The 13904-nt window shown below is 52.2% G+C and overlaps 2 protein-coding genes and 1 long non-coding RNA gene across 7 annotated transcripts in view; 2 read left to right on the top strand and 1 right to left on the bottom strand.

Moving 5' to 3' along the window:
* Nucleotides 1-13904, bottom strand: part of LOC309622816 (uncharacterized protein) — a 99170-nt gene that overhangs the window by 17922 nt on the left and 67344 nt on the right. For 2 of the 4 annotated variants that reach the window (XM_082379030.1, XM_082379031.1), the window contains one exon: nucleotides 4259-5273. The exons of the other annotated variants lie outside the window; for them this stretch is intronic. Coding sequence is in view for 1 of the 2 variants with exons in the window: in XM_082379031.1 (XP_082235157.1) it covers nucleotides 5265-5273 (9 nt within the window). In the remaining variant the exon portion in view is untranslated. Of the gene's footprint in view, nucleotides 1-4258; nucleotides 5274-13904 lie in introns of those variants that run through there. 4 annotated transcript variants of the gene reach the window in all.
* The window catches only part of LOC309622827, a 153017-nt gene that overhangs the window by 137022 nt on the left and 2091 nt on the right, over nucleotides 1-13904 (top strand). The window lies entirely within an intron of this gene.
* IRF1 (interferon regulatory factor 1) lies at nucleotides 2877-10004 on the top strand. 2 transcript variants are annotated; one of them, XM_082378994.1, is made up of 10 exons: nucleotides 2877-3115; nucleotides 4159-4250; nucleotides 5533-5632; nucleotides 6440-6616; nucleotides 6734-6783; nucleotides 6891-7023; nucleotides 7211-7333; nucleotides 7674-7723; nucleotides 8579-8714; nucleotides 9024-10004. In XM_082378994.1, exons 2-10 carry the CDS (start codon nucleotides 4164-4166, stop codon nucleotides 9134-9136), a joined length of 969 nt encoding a protein of 322 aa, XP_082235120.1. In that variant the 5' UTR covers nucleotides 2877-3115; nucleotides 4159-4163; the 3' UTR covers nucleotides 9137-10004. The 2 variants fall into 2 exon arrangements, with proteins under 2 accessions (XP_082235120.1, XP_082235121.1); XM_082378995.1 differs by lacking the exon at nucleotides 4159-4250.

Here is a 13904-nt window from a genome sequence, read left to right as displayed (position 1 = left end):
CATCAAAGTTAGGAAGATAATCCTAGGGCAGAGGTGCCTGCAGGGGCAGGCCTGACAGGCAGGGAGTCTCAAGGGGAGGCTGTGGCAACAATAGTCTGATCCTGAAATGTGAAAGCAGGACTTGATTCAGGCAAGGAAGACCAGAGGACCAGGTGAGGCAAAGAGTTCACCAGAGAGGGAGCTGGAATTAGGAAGAGAGAAAGCTGCTGGGGCAGTGTGGAAGGGGGAGGTGAAAAGTTCTGCTTGCTTGTGTGTGAATCTGTGGATAGGGTTGTAGAAGAGCACCCAGAAGGCAGCCAGAGCTTGGGTTGGGAGGTCACCTGCACAGAGGGGATGGCTGGAATTACAGAAGATGAGTATTTTGAGTCAGAGAGGGTAAAGGGCCAGCCCTGAACTACTAAGAGAAACCTGAAAAGGACAATATATATTCTGTCCAGCTTCCCAAGGAATGTGTGATATATCTTAGAATGGGATTCATCAAGAACAGTTACAATAAAAATTTGAGATACTTAAACAGGGGTTAGCTTTATTTCACTGATTTGGAGTATAGCACCCCCAATCATGATAAGCAGATTATTATAGACTTCAAGATTACATAAGAATCCCTAAAGTTAAAAGTAAAAAAAAAAAAAAAAAAAAAAGGCAAAGAACACTTCAAAAATGTAAATGACAATTTCACTGGTAAATACTAACACTGGGGAATTTCTCCTTAGCAAAAAATTATGATGTGCGCAAAGATTTAGCTACACAGCGCTGTCTGTATTATGAAAAAATGGAAATAACCTAAATGTCCTACAATAGGGGATTAATTGGGTAAATTTTTATTTATCCTTATGATAGAATAATATGTACCCATTACAAATGATATTGCAGAAGTACATTTCATGACACAGAAAGATGCTCATTATAGATATATATATACAGATGATTATGAATTAAAATAAAGTTCTTGTTTTAAAGCACTTTTTACACTCTCCTGTTGCCTTCACAGGGTCAATTCCTCAGACCACATGAAACGCAAACTTCATTTCCCTAATCTCACTCTGAATTCTCCAGTGGCTATGTCAGGTTCTTAGGGGTAGGACAAGCACCCATTTGCTGCACAGAGAACAGACTTCGCAACTCAGGAGCCACTTGTTTTCTGCTCTTCTTGCTCAGAAGGTCTTGGTTTCTGTAGTGCGTTCCCACTCCCTTCTGTCACTTAAAGCACCCCAACCCTTCTCCCCACTTCCAGGGCCCCAGCACCTTCCATTTTGCTTAACACCCAGCTAGGCTCACTCCTCACAGTTTTCCTGCCTTTCTGCCTCTCCTGGCTCCTGCACCCATCAGTATCTGGGAGACAGCTCTGACCCATTCCTGTTGGTTTCCTGGGAACCAAGCTTGGTCTTAGTCACAGCATCAGATTCTGGTGCACCATTATTGGATTGACCCATCCATTTCCTCTGTGGGAAGGAAGCTCTAGTGTGACTGACAGGTGGAATGCTGCATCAATGTGTCTGTTTATAGCCTGCAACATTGCAACTGGGTGCCACTATGGAGGGAGAGCTGGGGTGACAGGAGTGACACAACCAACCCGGCCTGGAAGAGTGATTTACCTCTGAATCAGCAGCTTGATGGGGTTGAAGGAAGAAGCCTGCTGTGCCAGAGTTCTAGATAGAAAAATGAACACTCAGCCCAGCGTCTAGAAGTACAAGTAGGTCAAGGTCTAGTTGTAAGCCCAAGAGTTAAATAGCTTCCATTCCCAAGGGGCCTGGGACCTGGGCTCCCCAAAACTTTGGCTAGACCTAAGGCCTTGGTCAGACCTAAGCAATTCCCCCATGTTGCCCAGAATGTCTCTGGGCCAAGCTCTGAGGGCCCAGAGATGACACTAATGCTGCCACCGAGGGGCTCCCATGCAAGGGCCACATGAGACTGTGGAGGTGGCCTAAGGCAGGAGTGCTAGGAGGAGCCAAGGTTAGCCCACACCCACCTCAACTCAGCAGTCCTGGCTTCTCTGAAACCCTTCTCCCTTTGTGGGGCAGTCCCAAGGGTGTAGAAGGAGAAGCAGAAGAGGTCTCTCCCTGGTCACTATTAGACTCTGGGCAGGGACCTCGCAAACCACGCATCATCTGCTGCCCAAGTAGGGCATGATGCTTTACAGACATCATCTCTCTGTCACTGTAAACCAGCAAGGTAGGGCTATCGTTATTTTGTAGTTGAGGAAACTGAGGTCCCTAGTCCATTGGCAGGCTGCGCCAGCAGCGGCCAAGCTGGGATTTCCTCTCGTCTTGGCAGCCCCAAGCAGGGCAGGCTTTCCTTTACTTCTCCAGGGAAGGTGAATGACCTGGAGGTGGGTCATCCCTCAAAAAGGGGGCAGTTTGAGAGCCGAAACTCTCCCTTCTTGACACCCCATTAACGGGCTTGAGGAAGCAGGTTGGTTTTCCGGGGATTCAGTCCTGGCGTCCACTCTGAAGAAGGCGCAGGTGCCCGGGTGACTCCCTCACCGGGGCTGGGGAGATAGATGTCCCCATCCCCAGGAAAGGAGGGCAAGGAGATGGACAGAGGAGCTAGCAGGCTGGGGGAGTGCGGAGTGAGGGGAGTAACTATGGGCCGGGGGCGTTTGACTTTCCAGGACAGCTTTCTTCCGGGCGAGCTGGTATGGGGGTGGAGTGGGAGCCGGCGGGGCGGGCCCGCGTTCGCCCCGGGGCGGCGGCGCCAGGCCGGAGGGGGTGGGGAGGGGCAGCCGCCCTGTACTTCCCCTTCGCCGCTAGCTCTACAACAGCCTGATTTCCCCGAAATGATGAGGCGGCGCTGGCCAATGGGCGCCCTCGCGGCTCTTTAGGAGGCGGGGCCCGGCCTGGGCTGGGGGAATCCCGCTAAGTGTTTAGATTTCTCGCCGGCGCCGATACCCCGGCAGAGCGCGCCACTCCTTCGTCGAGGCAGGACGTGCGCCCGAGCCGGGCGGAGCAGAGGCCAGCGGGAGCCGAGCCAAGCCGAGGCCAGCCGTGCCCAGCGGCTCCGTGACCCAGGCATCCTCTGCCTTCTGCCCGCTCCCACGCGCTCCCCGCGCCCGCTCAGCAGCCCTCGCCGCGCCGGGACCCTCGGGCGCCGCCGCTGAAAAGCGCTTGAAGCCGAGGTGAGCCCGTCTTCGCCGCAGGGGGTACCGGTGGCGTCGAACAAAAGCGTGCTGGGCACCAGGAAGTGGGGGACGAAAACCCCAGCCGGGAGAGTGGCGGGCTCGCGGCATGGCCTGGGCCCCCGCGCGGACTCGAGAAGGCGGTGGAGAGCGGCAAGCAGCTGCGCGGGGAGGGCGGGCCGCGGCGTGGACCTCCCACCCGGCCGAGGTTGCCCGACCCCGGCGGCTGCCGCAGCTCTGTGTGCGCGAAGCCGCTGACGGCCTCTGGGTGGCCCTGTGTGTTGGTTGCGCGCATCCAGGAGCCGTGCGCGGGACTCGAGTGTATGCCGGCGCGTGGGCGCCCTTTGCTCCCGGCGTCGGCTTTCGGCGGTCCGAGCTCGCGCCCAGGCCCCAGGTTTCAGGCTATTTATGCAGGTGACGGGGCCTGGGGCTTGCTGCCCTGGATGGTTGGAGGACCTCCCGGGGCCGCGGGAAGAGGCGCCACAGGTGTTCCTTGGGCCACTTCGCCCGAGGAGGGGAACCAGGCCGGAAGGGTTGGCGTCCGAGCCTCTACACTGTGACTGTCAGAATAGATTGTGTGTGTGTGTGGGGGGGGGGGTGTCCAGGATGTAGGGTGACTGCTTGTCCATTAGGGAAGGTGCACATCTAGTGGCAACAACTCAAGCAGGAAAATTTCTTGGCATCAAGCAAAAGAAGCCCCTTGCTTCCCAAAGGATTTGAATTTTGGGAGAAAAGTTCTGGTATTTAGATATCTCTGTGTTTTGTCTCTTTTCCTGCACATAAATCTTGAAACTAACACATGCATGCCTGTCTCCTCCCAAGACTGTCTAGGAGGGGGTGAGGGAAGAAGCATTTTGCTCAAGATGCTGAAAAGATTTGGAGGGCGGTTTTATTCCAGAGAAAGCCCCCTTCCCCATGATTGTAGTACTTGGTATCTGGATGAGGGCAGGGGAGGGTAATTGAATGACCTGGGGTGGGGCAGGGTAGTGCCCAGGGGCTGCTCAACAGACTCCAAACAGGAGCCTTCTGTCTTCTCTTTACAGCCAACATGCCCATCACTCGGATGCGCATGAGACCCTGGCTAGAGATGCAGATTAATTCCAACCAAATCCCAGGGCTGATCTGGATTAATAAAGTGAGTGTTACTCTTTGGGTTTTTCTGCCACTATTTTAACCCATGTTCTTTAGGGGACCAAAGCTTCAGATGCAGCTCAAAAAGGGAAGTGATAGGGAGCAGGCAGATGTATTTCTCAGTGGATCCTGCAGGGAGTGTACAAGACCCAGCCAGGGCCCCACTGGCTGACTTCTGCCTGCCTCCCTGGGCATCCACCTGAAGGCACTGACAGTTTTCCAGCAGCAAGATTCTCCCAGCATCTGCAGAGCCAAAGTTCTGGTCTCTCCTGAGGGAGACCCCTACAAGCACACACAACATTCTAGAGGGCTCCAGTCAGGCAGATAGGAGACAGAAAAGTGGGCACTGCTGGCAGGAAGGTGACTGGCTCAGCAGGCGACCCAAGAATTAACCTTGCACCAGTTGTCCAGACCCAAGAGGCCTCTTGCTGGTGCACAAAGGACAACATAGACCCTGCAGACTTAGTAGTAATAATAGTATTCATAATAACAACTAATGCTTACTGTACACTTGCTATGAGCGAGCATGGCACCATGTTAAGTATGTTATTTACATTGTGTCATTTAATCCTCAACATAGCCCTGTGAGGTAGATTCTATTAATATCTCCATTTTCATTTAAGGAAACTGAGGCACTGAGAAGTAGATGATGAGATCACACAAAAAGCGATAAAGTCAAGATTTGAACCTGAGCGGTCTGACTCAGAAATCCATACTGTTAACCACCAGTAATGATAACAGTGAGACCTTAGCTTTTATATTTGTTACTGTGTTTTTTTCATTTCACGGAAGAGAAAACAGTGAGGGACAAAGAGGTATAGTGACAATGCCAGGGTCACACAGGTAGTCATCATCCAAGTCTGGCCCTGGGCTCCCACAGGTATATGGCCAGGACCCCCTGTGTAGGAGCCAGTGGTCGCAGTTGTCCTGAGCAGCTCCATCTAATGAACTGACTTCTCACTTCCATGTTGGTGCTGACAAGTCTGAGAGAAGCATCCCAGGGTACTCTGTATGGGTCCTAGCACATCTGTAATAGGCAGAAGGAGGTCTTTGCTGAGCTGATGAGGCCCTAGCTCATCAGAACCCAGAGCCCCTTCTGAAAGATCTAGTGATGGAGCAGCCTGTTTAAGCCATTCTCAGGATGGGTCAACCCAAGCCAGATGTCAGGGTGAAAAGGGGAAGTCAGCCTTTTCCCAGATCTGGGGGGCTGGGCAGATTCAGGCCAAAAGCCTGTGGTCTCTGAGCTGACACGGTCTTACATGTATGTGTGCTTGTGTGCTGTATAGGAGGAGATGATCTTCCAGATCCCATGGAAGCACGCTGCCAAGCATGGCTGGGACATCAACAAGGATGCCTGTCTGTTTCGGAGCTGGGCCATTCACACAGGTGTGTGCCCTGGACTCCAGCTTTAAGAGGGGCAGGGAGGAGATAAGGGGAGGCACTTCTCTTAACACAGAGGCTCTTCACTGGGGTCTCTGAGCTCCCTGAGATGTTGTACAGAATTCAGGGGTGGGCAGGGAGCAGACCTGTGTTTTTGGGGAGAGGGTTCATCATTTCAGCACGTTCACAAAGGAATTTATGAAGCCAAAATCTTAGAAAGTGTGGCTTCATGGAGTTTGTGGCTAGATTAAAGCTCTCCCTGGCAAAAGCAGTTGTGAGCATGGACACTGAAAGAGATCCAGGCCCTCCTTTTTCTTGATGTTGACCAATAGTCCTGGGTCCAAGGCCCATCTGGTTGGCAACCTCTTTTTATCCTTCAGGGATGGGGCTCTTGGCCCATCTCGGACCAGTCAGCCCACCTATCAGTAAATATTCTTTGATGCCTACTCTGTGTCCATTCCCATGTTTGGAACTATCACATAAGCCCCAGTCCCTGCTGTCCAGCTGCTGACAGGCAAAGGGAGACTGGGCATGATCTGTGACAAAGATAGCACTTTGGGGCTTGGGCTCTCTAGTGCTTCTGGCTAGGCCCTTTGCTGAGGCTTGCTGGATGTATTTGAGCCAAGTCTGGGCATTTGAGAAGCCCAGGGCCTGCACAAGTGTCACCCAGGAATACCTGCTGGTTTGACCATTGTGGATCTCTGGCAGCATGAGAGCTCAGGGGTACTCTTGTCTTTCTCCTTCCAAGCCAGGGCACAGCTGAGGATCCCCACCTATAGTCCTGATGATCCTCTTCACTTTCCTGCCCACTAGGCCGATACAAAGCAGGGGAAAAGGAGCCGGATCCCAAGACATGGAAGGCCAACTTTCGCTGTGCCATGAACTCCCTGCCAGATATCGAGGAGGTGAAGGACCAGAGCAGGAACAAGGGCAGTTCAGCTGTGCGGGTGTACCGGATGCTCCCACCCCTCACCAAGAACCAGAGGAAAGGTATCCAAGGGCTCTGGGTCCTGGGAAAGCCCTCAGGGAGAGAGGGAAGGAGGAAGGAAGTCAGCTGGGGCTGGCATGCCTGCCTGTACCAAGGTTGACAGCCTATCTGCCCCACAGAGAGAAAGTCCAAGTCCAGCCGAGATGCTAAGAGCAAGGCCAAGAAGAAGGTGAGTATGATCCTAAGCAGCTAGCCTTTGGTCACCTGAGAGTCAAGGTGGGCAGTAGAAGGAGTGACCCAGCAAGCCTGGGCCTAAGCTTCTTTCTCCCTCTACAGTCATTTGGGGAATCCAGCCCCGATACCTTCTCTGATGGACTCAGCAGCTCCACCCTGCCTGATGACCACAGCAGCTACACAACTCAGGGCTACATGGGGCAGGACTTGGACGTTGAACGGGCCCTTACTCCAGGTAAGGTGGGCCGGGTCTGGCAGGGGACCACATAGGTTGGTGGGATGGCTCTTTCTCTTGGGTCTAGGGGGCACCGTGCTTGTAGATGGTGACCTGTTGGAGCAGGCTGCGAGTGGGGGGGATGCTGGGTGTCCTGGCAAACTAAGAAAGCACACAGCTCTGACCCTCAGTTTCTGTTGTCCTGAAGCACTGTCACCGTGTGCCGTCAGTAGCACTCTCCCCGACTGGCGCATTCCAGTGGAAATTGTGCCAGACAGCACCAGTGACCTGTACAACTTTCAGGTGTCGCCCATGCCCTCCACCTCTGAAGGTTCGTGCCTCCGGGGCCTGGCCTGCCTGCCTGACTGTTGGGATCCAAGGAGGGGTTTCCTGAGGGAGAAAAGATGCTCAGAACTCCACCTGGCACTGAGCTGGCTGGTGGGCTGGAGAGAAGAGGGAAGAGGGGAAGAGGTGTGGCTTCAGGGTTCAAGAGGCTGAGTCACAAGGACAGTGTTCTGTTCTGGAATCTTCATGGCAGGCAGATATCCACTGGGAGGCCAGCGTGTGTGTGCGCATGTGTGAAGGGGTAGGGGGACTTGGTGGGGCTGGCACTGCAGGGTGAGCCTGGCTGACTGACCTCAGCCAACCTCTCTGCTGTTCCCCATCCACAGCTGCAACAGATGAGGACGAGGAAGGGAAATTAACTGAGGACATCATGAAGGTAAAGCCCCTTCCTTCCTTCTTCAGTGCTCTTTTGAGGTGGCTACTTCTCAGTGAGGGGAGAGAACCAGTGAGAGCTTCTAAGTTGGAGGGTAGGCAGTTGCTGCTGTGACCTGTCTGCTTGCATGGTCCTACAAGTGTCACATCCATGTGGCTGGGGACCACTGACCTCTTTGGCTGGTGGGAAAGACACTGTGGAAGTGGGGGCAGGAGGGAGGCTGGGTTTCTGACATGCTGTCCTAGGGCCTCAGATAGCTCTGAGTCAGCCACCATGAGTGCCGGCTCCCTGGCCCGTGTCCTCCGCCCCAACATGCCCCAGTCCTGTTAGTCTGGGAAATGCACATCAGGTTTCAGTAATCAGCCTTCGGGATCTGTAATATGATGGCTTTTCTTTGTTTAAGCAAATTATTCTCCAGGTTTTTTTCTGCTTCAGTTTTTGAAATAAATGTAAAAAAGTTTTTGTAGTAGCTGTACCCAGGCTCTGTTCCATCAGCACAGAAAATGGAGACATGGGCATAGTTCCTTATCTCTACCTGAAATTTCTAGGCATCTTTTCTTGACTTAATATGTGAACCATTGCTTTAAGCCACCCTCCCAGTTGGTATGTCCTTACCCAGTTGAGAGGGAAGTCTTGGAGATTCTATGCCAGAAGGTAGATGTGGGAGTGTCGGCCCAGGGCAGACCCTCACCTCCCAGGCCCCTATCCTAACTGCACTCCACGTCTGTATCCATTTGAGAATGTGAAAATGGCCAAGGATGTGATCCTGGCTGGGAAGCGTTGGCTCATTGAAGGCAGGACCAGAGGGTGAGTCTGTACTGGGAGTGAGCTGATGGCTTCTTATTTATCTGTCCCCAGCTCTTGGAGCAGTCAGGGTGGCAGCAGACAAGCGTGGATGGGAAGGGGTACCTGCTCAATGAACCTGGGGCCCAGCCCACCTCTGTCTATGGAGACTTCAGCTGCAAGGAGGAGCCAGAAGTTGACAGCCCTGGGGGTAAGAAGACCCTGGATCCATATGGTTTCTCAAAGAAGGGAAAACCAAGTAGCGGGTGGGGAAGGCTTGGGGGCAGGGCCAGAGAGCAGCAGGGGTAAAGCATCCTTGTTAAATTCATCTGGGTACAGACAGCTTGCAAATTGGCTACTCCTTCCAGGCCCTCAGGTTTGCCTAAGATTGAGGCTGCCATGGGGCGGACAGCAGAGGCTGCTGTGTCTGTGGCCCTCACGGATAGGGCTGGAGGGTGGGGGGAGAACACACCTGCCTCCCCACCCCCAATCCTCACAAAACCTTCTTCACATCTTCTAGGGTATATTGGGCTGATATCTTCAGATCTGAAGAACATGGACACCAGCTGGCTGGACAGCCTGCTGCCCCCAGTCAGGCTGCCCTCCATCCAGGCCATTCCTTGTGCACCATAGGTGGGCCCCTGGCCCCCTTTTACTTCTCTAGGCAAGCAGGACCTGGCATCATGGCAGCTGTGGTGCAGAGAAGCAGGAATCCTGTGGCCCCTTGATACGACAAAGTGTAACCCCACTGCTGACCAGGGATGGGGCTTTCCTCCTTGGGACAGTGGCCTCTGGGGGTCCGGCAGGCCAGGGTCTGGGCTTATCTTGTGGGGTAAAGCTGGCCCTGCTTCCTGGGAAGATGGCGTTCTGAGACTGGTGTGTCAGGTGGAGGTCTCAGAGAGGAGTCAGCCTCCAGCTTTTCCCTCTGAGCCCAGCTGCCTGGAGAGGGTCTTGCTGTCACTGAGCTGGCCCAAGGGAACGGGCCAGTGACCTCAGAAAGCACAGCACCAACTCCAGGGCTGGCTCTGCACTAAGAGACAATTGCACTAAGTGAATCCTGTTCCCAAAGAACCACCTCCCTTCCTAGCTGAGCCCTGGGGACTGTTCCAAAGCCAGTGAAATGTGAAGGAAGAATGGGGTCCTGTGGGACAGTGCCCCCTCTGCCTCAGAGGAGCTCTGCCCCGCTCCCTGCGTAGGCTGAGGGGCTTGTGAAAAACCTGGCACTTTTTCTTGTGGACCTTGCCACATTTCTGATCAGAGGTGTACACTAACGTTTCCCCCAAGCTCTTGGTCTTTGCATTTATTTATACTGTGCCTTGCTCTGCACCCACCTGCCCCCTCAGGCAGGCCCCAGCAGCCCCCAGCAGGCCCAGGGAGGCAAGTGTGAGTGTGACTTTTAAAATTGGAAACGTCATCTGACCACTAAGTCATGTGTGACCACACATGTACATGTGTGTAAATATGTACATTTGTCTTTTTATAAAACGTTAATTGTTTATAAGTGGTGTGGCCTTTTACTTAGACATAAATTAGATGATTTTACTTTTTGTAGACACATTCTGATGGACTCATTGTTGGCATCCTGCCTGAGCTTGCCTTTAGGGTGAGCGGTGATGTGCACCTATTGTGAAATCCTTTCAATTATGTTCATGGAGAAGGTGGCAGGAGAAGGGACAGTTATGGCACAGGGATATGCTCATGTAAATATAGTCACTTGCCAATGGCTTTATAGCCAGAGCTATGAGTTGAACTTGGGCTCCTGGGGCCTGGGGAGTGTTAGGTTTTGAGCTCTTCTGAGGAATGTGCCATAGACTCGAATGTCCTGCTAAATTCAAATGCAAGTGTACTCAGGTGCTACTCCAAAAAGTTAACAGTTGGCACAGCGTGGTCACTGGCAATCAGAACAGACACCAGCCCCCAAAAGGTTCCCGCGGCCTGCTGTGCCGCCAAGCAGTACTTGCTGTCCCTTTGCTGCAGTGACAGGAATGTTCTGTCTCTGCACTGTCCACTGCAGTAGGTAGCGGCATACTTACATGTGCTAACCGAACACTTGAAATGTGGCCAGTGCAATGGAGGAACTGGATTTTTAATTTTTTTTTTTTTTTTTTTTTGTCTGCGCCACGAGGCATGCGGGATCTTAAGTTTCCTGATCAGGAATGGAACCTGTGCCCCCCTGCAGTGGAAGTGTGGAGTCCTAACCACTGGACCACCAGGGAAGTCCCTGGATTTTTATTTAATTAGTTAAAATTTTAAAAGCCATATGTGGCCAGTGGCTACCATATTGGACAGTACAGGTCGATGCTGGATTGGGAGCAGATTTGAGGGGGAAGGGCTGGGGTGGTTGGAGGACACTGGGGACAGGGGCTTGAGGCTGACTGTTCAAAAGTATTTTACTATTTTGACAGTCAATAATAACTGGTGCTGAATACCAGCCTGCAGCGTGCTGTGAAACAGCTCCATGCACAAATGTGTTAGGAAAACCGTGGATGACCTTACATGAAGCAGGCTTCCTTCTTCCGCATCTTTTCAGGGTTCTGGCTGGGCTAATAGAGACTCACAGCATCTCTGTGAAGGGATATCTTTGATCAGAACAGTGTTTCTGAAAACCACAGGCTGGGAATCACTGATATATGGCAATGAAGGGTCTCAGATAAGAACCAAGTCACAGTGTCTGAGAGGCAGAGATCTGGAAATAGGCTTTTCTCATTTCCCTCCACGTCTGGCCCTGGGGCTAAACAGCACCCAAAGCAGTAGGCAGGCTGGCCAAGGGAAGCCAGCAGGCATCACTAGCACCGTCTAGGGAATGAGGCCATGGCAGTGAAGGGGTCACTCAGGGAAACCAAGCCCTGTGGACACATCTTTCATATTCTTGGTCCCAGAAACCCCCTTGTATGGCCTAGCCATCTGGAAGGAGTGTGGGAGAGGGAAGGCTGAGTGGGAAAATAACGAAAAAACTGGAAAATGGGCGAAGTTCAGTCAGATGTTCTCTGCAAAGCTTGGGAAGTATTGTTCCCTGAAGGGCAGGTGGCCCTCCTGCTGGGTAGGCATTCTGTTTGTGGATGCCTGGATAGACCAGTCTCAAGCACTGCCCATCAGAAGATCCACCTGGATTTTTCAAGAGTTAGCATCATCTGGGGGCCAAAGGGGAGGGATAAGATGACTTTTCCCAGCTCTTGCAGGGCCCCACCCTTACTGAGGAAAATAGGATGGGGAGGCTAGCCTCCTATGGCTTCTAACTGGGGGCTTGGCAAGGTCTTTTAGTGCGTGGCTTTTCCAGCTAAGGATGGTTGGGAGTGGTGTGAAGCCAGGTAGAGTAGACCCACGAGGGATGGGGAGGAAGGGATGCAACCCAGAGCAAACAGCATGGACAGCTTCTGACTTCTCTCCTCTTGTCCTTCGACGTATTCCCTGACAGAGAGTAGGCAGTGGATATGTTGAAGTCCCAGGCAGGTGTGGAAATCTCTCAAGTTCTAATATGCAAAGTTCATCACTTGTAAGTTACCAAAATGGGAGAGGAATTCCATCAGTGAGGTCCCAATCTCTACAGCCAAGATGGAGTCCTGGTCTCTAACTCTTCTTACCCTAGGCATCCTAAACAATTGGAACCAACTCCTTGGAATGTCCAGGGAGGGACCCCAAAAATCTACCCCTCCCCATCACAAGGGAGCTGAGTCCTAGGGACCAGACATGGAGGAGTAGTGTGGGATGGAGCCAGGTTTTCCAGGATGGTGAGCTGTCTCACCACACCCCACCATGGACCTCAGCCCGTGCCTGACAAGAGTAACAGTAAAGTCCAAATGCTCACCTAAGGATGATGGCAGCTGATACTAACTCATTAGCCAAACAGTGCCTGAAATGGAGCAACATCAGTATAATCTGTGTCAAATTTGGGCAAAATAACTTAAATTCATTCGAAGAATCTGCCAGTGCTTTTGTGGCTCACTCCCAAGAATTTCAGTTTAAGTGCTAATGGTAGAAGCTCTTGGCTGAGGGACTAGGAGTTCATTGAAAGACCTGTTTCGCTGGGGTTGTGATAACATCATTGTCATGAAGGACCACTTTCCAATGGGGTAAACCGGCAATGTGGGGCTCAGGCACACCAGCTAGAACTCCTGCCCTGCCAAGTCTATAGATGTTCAAGGGCATTTCTGGTTAGTAATAGGAGTTTCCTTGCCTTACTTCAAAGGTGTCACTTTAATTGGGCTGTTACTCATTCAGCTTACTTGGCAATAGGAAAGAAGCTAGAGGCTAATATGCTAGCTTCCCATACAAAGGCTCATGGTGGCAGAAGACCTTTAGGAAAGACATGCAAACCATCCCTTCTTGATATATCAGTATTCAACATCTCTCAGTGCACTGTGTGCAAGATAAGTGCATCCTCAGATCTCTCTGGAAGTCTTGGGTGGGGGCTGCCAAAGACAGAACTGAAGTCTTGGAAAAAGTCTTGGGCCTGGTTGGAGGTGAAGTCCTTTCCTCTGCAAGTGATGCCCCCAGGCTGGTGGGGCTGGGTCATACCCAGGCTGTCATTCTCTGGGACCATTTGGTCTTCTTTCACATGGTTTGCACACATCCAAAAATCCTTGTATTAGTGGGGTACAGGATTCCTCAGCAGCCCTGTTGGAGCACCCAGGAAGCTTTTGCCTGTCAGACGTAATGCCCTTTCTTAATCTGGGCACAGCTAACCCTCCTATCATGAGAATGTTTGAAATTCATCAGAACTCTGCACTAACCTTTCCCCACTTGTGCCAGCAGTCACAGGGGCAGAGGCTTGGAGGGTGAATGAGGAGCTCATGTACTTCCTTTTCCAGGAGTCAAAGTACTGGGCAGAATAAGACTTGTCTTTGTCAGCCAGGGCTCACTTGTGAGTCCAAGTCTAAGGCAGCACAAGGGCATAGCTGGTTGGCTACATGGTTTTCCTAGCTCCAGGCAGCTCCCAAGAGACCCATTTCTGCTGACTTCCTAGGGGTGGGGAGTTGTAGAAGAACCCCCCACTTCTGCAGGCTCAACGGTGAGGCAGGCCTACGGAGTCTGTGTTGGGTTTAATTTCAATTGGGGAAATACCAGAGGCAATGAGGCAAGGACATGGGGGCTGAGTACAAGGGGAGAGACAGACATTCACCCACCACACCATCCCTCATCCAGCTCCACGAGTTCAGAAAGGAGCAGAACTGAAAAGGACCTCACAGTCCAGCTGGATAATGACAACACAGCCTTGAGTGCTCACTTTGCATCAGGCACTGTGCCAAGCACCCTGTATGCACCATGGCACTGGCACCCCACCACAGCCCCTGTTCACAGACACGGAAACCAAAGCTCAACCAGCACAAGGCGCTTGTCCAGGATGATTCAGTTAATCAGTATTGGGCCTGGATTCCAACCCACATCTGTCTGTGCCCGGAAC

Source organism: Balaenoptera borealis (assembly GCF_965194805.1).
Source record: "Balaenoptera borealis genome assembly, chromosome: 2".
NCBI lineage: Eukaryota > Metazoa > Chordata > Mammalia > Artiodactyla > Balaenopteridae > Balaenoptera > Balaenoptera borealis.
Note: the sequence above shows the minus strand (reverse complement) of the source record. Positions and strands in the feature narration are given on the sequence as shown.

Coding starts and splice junctions, on each gene's coding strand:
- IRF1 (XM_082378994.1), top strand. CDS start 4,164: ATGCCCATCACTCGGATGCGCATGAGACCCTGGCTAGAGATGCAGATT. Junction 5,633..6,439: donor GAGCTGGGCCATTCACACAG/GTGTGTGCCCTG, acceptor CCTGCCCACTAG/GCCGATACAAAGCAGGGGAA. Junction 6,784..6,890: donor AGAGCAAGGCCAAGAAGAAG/GTGAGTATGATC, acceptor CTCCCTCTACAG/TCATTTGGGGAATCCAGCCC.